Genomic DNA, 6000 nt, shown 5'->3' on the forward strand with positions numbered 1-6000 from the left:
ATCTCCAATTCCAGTCACTTCCAGTCTTTCCAATAACAACCCAACCTGATTGAACCGCCCACTCTGCTACCTCCCACACTCGTCCCCGAGGGAGGATACACACTGCTGAGAAGTTTAGGAGAGGGAGACCGAGAAGCAGGACAGCTGGTGTGTAGGACTTCAGTAACACAATAACACTTGGCATTATATGGTAAATCATCCAATGGGAGGCTCCTGCCAAGCTTCAGCAAGCCAATTTATGTCTCCATATGCAGGCAGAGACAGAGAATAGGTGAGGAGGAGATGCTGGGCGAAGCTGAACTCGATGACAGTAATAAAGGAAGTGAGTGAGGCTCTTGATGAATAGGTGTATAAGAACAAAAAGATCTCATCTTGGACAATTTCACAGCTTTAAATTGGAAGAGGCGGAGAGTTTCTGTAGTTTTGCAGAACTTTTTGTGACAGTCTGAAATAAATTGAATATTTCCAAGGCTGGTATTTCTCAGTTTCTACGGATCTCCACTGAAAAGGAGCTTGATATCTCCATTCTGAGTGCTTTCAGGATTAAAACCTCATGTCTGAGCTGTAAGTTTCCACTGATCCCTGCAGATAATTAATAGCTGATGAGAGTCTTTTGCAACTCAAAATCTGCCACAAGTTACACAAAGTGAAGAGAAACTGTATGAGCATGCTTGTCAAACTGTTCAATACTTTGATACATTTTTCCCCTAAGCGCTTTGGAAAAATATAACATCTATTATTTTTACATTCAATAATATCAAAAGGCACTAAAGCCGATGAAAAAAACAAAAGGCCTTATTTTTTCTGGCCAACCAGAAGCTGCTACAAGCCAATGAAAGTGAGAGAGCGAGCAGCATTCGTTGATCTACATATATATAATGTAAAGAGAGAGCCAGTAAAGGAAAATGTATGGCAAAACTTAAAAATGTAAAGTTATTATCTGATTGTTTCATAGTGATTACACTCTTAAAAATGTTATGTTTAGGTCTGCTGCAGACAGACTGAGAGCAGAGGAGAGAGACAGTGATGTCACCTGGTACTTCCATTATTTATTTTGGTTCTACATTATTTTTCAGAAAAATCACGTGTTGTCTTTCATTACTATTAGCTGTTTGTTAAATGTGCGTCTGTGTAACATGTTCTGTATTCAAAATCAGGGACAACAAACCTGAGTAAGAAAATGTCTTCATTTTTTTAAAGAAAACATTTGTGTTGATTTCAGTCTGTTTCATTACCAGCTAAAAACATTTTGCATGAATGAGAATAGTTTTGAAAACTAAACTTTAACCAGCTTTTTAAAGAATCTCAGTTTTCTGGATATTTAGAGTATCAAAAATAAAATAAAATTAGTCAAACTAACTAAAAGATGACTCAAAATATTAAAGAGACTCTTAAAGATGCATCAAACAAAGAGACCCTCCTGGTAAAGAAGCTTACTGAGTGAATGCTCCTGCTCTTAAAGGTTTTATCAGCTGAGCAGGTTAGATGATAAATTGTTTTGAGAGCCCACTTGAGGATTGAGTGTGTTTGGAGCCTCACCGGAGAAGTTTGGAGGAGGCACTTCACAGAGGAAGAACACCAGTAGAGGCTTCACTTGCAGCTGTCAGAGAGCTAATGCTGCTGCAGCAGACGCCGTGTTTTGGGACCAGGCCTGTTCCTCCTCAGAAGCAAAGAGTGTGACAGCTGCAGAAATCCCCCAGCAAGGTACGCCGCAAAACTCCTGATCAACGTGCGCTCATACACACTCCCAGACAAACACCCAGGCTACAATTCCCCTCTTTAGTCCATTAATATTACATGAAGCAGATCTGCCATAATGTACACTCACTTATCATTGATTTGCTCTCTCTCTCTCTCTCTCTCTCTCTCTCTCTCTCTCTCTCTTACACTCTCTCTCTCTCTCGCTCTCTCTCCTACCCTTCCCCTCCCGTTGGGCTTTGAGATGTTAACCTGTAAATAATAAAACCTGTGCACTGCTGGTGACATTTGATGCTTGTGAAGCTGGGGAGGGAAGAGTGGAGAAGACCAGAGGGGGAAGTTTGATGAAATTGAACCCTTTCCTGCATCATGAATATTTTCTGCAGCACCAGGAGGATGCTGGGACTTCAGAGCAATTGACAGTCTTCACCAGGAAGAAGCTCATGTCTGCTCGGACTTTTTAAACCAAGTGCAGGTCATAAAAATGGACCGAGGCAAGACGGCAAACTGGGAGAGCTGAGCCTAGCTGCCCGTACGTATACACCTCAATCTGCTAAAGTAGGTGAGCTGCAGTTGGCGTCTGTTACTGAAAGTCGCTTGTTGTATTGCTGCAGCACACACACACAAAAAATCTGTGGATGAGAGAATGACCTACATAATGAGGAGGGGAGCTTGGGTGATGAGGCTTTTATGGAGTGACAGCTGTTCTACCTGCCGTTGTCACCTTGACAGAGCAAAGGGACTCATCAATAAACCCCAAACTAATGAGTGTCATTGTACTTTATAGCATAAGAGAGCAGGGACAACGTTATCCCACATGTCTGCCATATTAAGTACACCCTCAACCGCCCCCACAACCAATTTATTACAACGATTTTTTAGCTTATCCAGCACTATTGCGCGTAAGGTCTCATCATTTTCTGAGCTGCCGTTAGTCCCAGTGGACTGAGGCGGGAAGTGTCACTCACTGAAAAACTTTACTGAGGGGAAAGACGAGACTACCTCCTCATTTTTAAGCAACTGCGCCAATGCCCAGGTGCTCTTTTCAGGTGCTACAGTATGCACTTTGTTAGACTGAGAGAGACAGGTCTGTGTCTGGCTCTCCTATCATCTCGGGCTGCTCTTTGCCTCAGTGTCAGCAGACTGAGCCTTCCTTCCTGTCAGTCTGCCGGAGCTGATGATGAATTATAAAAGGGGCCTGCTCTCCCAGAGAATACAGATGTTTCCACACACACATACACACACCTCCTCTCGTTGGTACTGGAAGGCTGTGCGCTGTAAAAAAAAAAGCCTTATCGTGCTTGCGATACAGTCGATGGAGAACGAGGACTTATTATGCAAGCTCAATGAGAGAACAGGGGCTAATTAGCTTGAATGGAAACACGTTCAGTGTCTCCAGCTCCTCGTCTTAGAGAGGGGGTTCTGTTTGCTATATTTCTTTGACTGCTGATCTACATGTGCATATTTTAAATGAAATATGGAAAGCTCTTAATGACTGCAGCATAATTTTAGAAGTCATAATAATCCAGTTTAAATCCTTTCAGAGGTTAAAGCCATGTTAAAGAGGCTTGTTTTTATGAACCGCTGGAGAGGCCGGCACTTGACAGACGGCTCGGTTTTGAATGTTTGACTCGGTGGTCAGTGCGTACCAGGTGCTGTGCACATGGACAGAAAGACAGACTGAATGGCCCGCTGCCTGGTTGGTATGCCATCTCTTTCTAAAGTAAGAGCAAACAGAGGGTTGTTTTTAATTGAGACACTGAGGAAGAGAGGCAATGCACTAATAAACAGGTAATTATGCAACTCCCAGCTCCGCCAAAGCAGATTGTGAATCCATTAAGGCCTCTTCGCAAAAACGCCTCTTCTCTTTTTTTCTCTTCCTCCACTGATTTTTTTCCCTCTAAAGTGGTACGCAAAATCCCTGTGCATGCACGTAGCCCTGTTGTGTGGAAGACAGGCTCTCGACGCAAAATTCATAACAATTAACCATCAATCAGACTTAACCTCTGGGGTCACAGTAAGTGCTCTTCGCCCTGCGAATCTGCCGGCCAGATTAACACAGCGACAAAATGTGCCTGTACATGTCAGCTAATCCATTTATTTATTCAGCTTTCTCCCAGACTGCCTGATTAATCGCTCCCCCATCACTGATGGGGGAGAGGAGACAGAGAGAGAGAGAGAGAGAGAGAGAGACAGAGATAGAGAGAGAGGGAGAGTGATAGAGAGAACGTGCTGCTCAGCGTGCTCAGAGGTCCATGTGTGTGTGTGAGTGTGAGAGTGTGTGTGTGTGTTTTTGTGTGTGTGTGTTTGTGTGTGTCTGTGCACTGAGCGGTAGCAGATTCCCCGAGCACACACTTGACTGAGCATCAAAGAGTAGTTTGCAGGAGCGTATGTAAACAACGATGGGGATGTTCAGAGAGATATTTGCGAACATCTGCACACATCCATCTCTCCCAACAAACAGACAGGCCTAAACTCTCCCCGCCCACACATTCAGACCCAGAGTGACTCGCAATTTTTAGAAAGTTTTTATTCTTACCTTGAGTGGCGATGTAGTGATTTGGCCTGTGGTAGCCCTGAAAACAGAGAGAAAAGTGGGAGAAGGGAAATGAGAGTCACTTCACTTTTGTTCTACCAGCTGTGGCGAGCAAAGACATCTCACTCAGGAAACACGCCGTGTCTTTGATGTTTAATTTTTTTCTCTGACAGGTTGTCCAGGCTTATGTCTACATCGTACAAACAACAAATCTTAGACACATCACTGAAAAGACACAGATTAAAACCTGATGGAACCTCTGTTTGACATTCAGCTTTGAATGGTACGAGTTCATAAAGGATAAACAGCTCCTTAGAAAATGAAGAGACCTTAAATTTCCCTGAAATCTGAACACCTGAACTTGCATTGGAGGCATGTCTTGACCACTGTCTGTGAATTTTCCACAGAAGCACCTCTTGTTCTACTTAATGAGGTGCTGATTTGGTGATTACCTCACAAGCCAATTAACAAAGCTGAGCTGGTTGACATTTTTGCATCATGAGTGGCTCTCATGAGACATCACCAAACAGCACCTGGACAGGCAGGTGGGGAGCCCGACAAGGTGCATGAAGGTTGTTACTAACAATCAGATTATTATATCAAATACTGATGTCTGAACTCTTCCTACTTTAAATCATCAGTTTTCTGTTGTTTCACAAGAATATATTCACATTTTATCTTTGCATTATTCGCGGTCTGACTTTGTTATCTTAACCTGTTATTATTTTCTGCAAATAAAATACCAGCATAAAAATGAAGATAAAGGTGTGGATGTGCTGCTTTACAAGTCTATATTCTGCATCTTTTGTACCTTTAATCCCACACTAGACAGAAGAGTACAGGAACTTTCAATCTTTGGTCCCAGAACCTTTTCTTACGGTCTGTCCTAAAGGTCACATCTGAACTGGGGAAAAAGGAGTTCACGTTTGCTGCTTACAGTCTTTAGGCAGACATATCTGGCTGTAGATGCTCTGCCTAATAAAATTTGATTGAGGTCAATATTTGCTGTAACATTTGTTATATCATGGTTTTTGTATTGCATTACAGTCATGTATTTTGTGTTACATATTTTTATTGTATGTATGTATTGTATCGTATTATTTTTTGTTTGTATGGCTGCTCATTGTTTGTCAGACTTTGTTTACTGCTCAGGGTTCCCACTCTTTTCCAGAGATCATTTTCCAGGACATTTCCAGGACATTTTCAGTGATGATCAAGCTGGTATGACAGTCTAAATTTAGTTCCTAATTTAGTTCCTAAATAGTCTAAGATGTTCCTCTCAGTGGAAGTCTACATTGAAAGACATGTAGTCTATGGCTATCAATGAAATCATCTCTTACATACTTAAACATGATGGCAAATTGATAATAGAATAATGCAACCACAGATGTACAGCACTTCACTATATTAGTGCAATCAAGTAACAATGATGGGCAACAGCTCAGCTTTCTCTTTTCTCAAAAAATATAAAATGAGCTAAGAAAAAAACAAAAGAACCAGCAAAGGAATCAGGAAGCTGCCTTACTGAAATAATGACATAATAATAATAATGATCAGAGGATCAGTGCATTAATGACCTAAATAGAACTGAATGACAAAAATGGCCGCAAATGTTTCTCAACTTAACTCAAACTAAAAATATACCTGCTTAATCATGATATTCATCCTGCTATGTGGTCGATATAAAACAAAGCAAATGTCACGTTTTTCTATTTGAGTTACCGTAAACTCTGAAAAAATCTCACCCTCTGTATTTGAAGATCTCT

General features: G+C 41.6%; 1 protein-coding gene across 1 annotated transcript in view; it reads right to left on the reverse strand.

Moving 5' to 3' along the window:
• The window catches only part of LOC117826497 (receptor-type tyrosine-protein phosphatase mu-like), a 191731-nt gene that overhangs the window by 25528 nt on the left and 160203 nt on the right, over positions 1-6000 (reverse strand). Inside the window, 1 exon segment of the mRNA XM_034702595.1 lies at positions 4238-4274. Within this exon segment, the coding sequence (XP_034558486.1) occupies positions 4238-4274 (37 nt within the window).

The sequence above is a fragment of the Notolabrus celidotus genome, chromosome 15 (assembly GCF_009762535.1).
Source record: "Notolabrus celidotus isolate fNotCel1 chromosome 15, fNotCel1.pri, whole genome shotgun sequence".
Taxonomy (NCBI): Eukaryota; Metazoa; Chordata; class Actinopteri; order Labriformes; family Labridae; genus Notolabrus; species Notolabrus celidotus.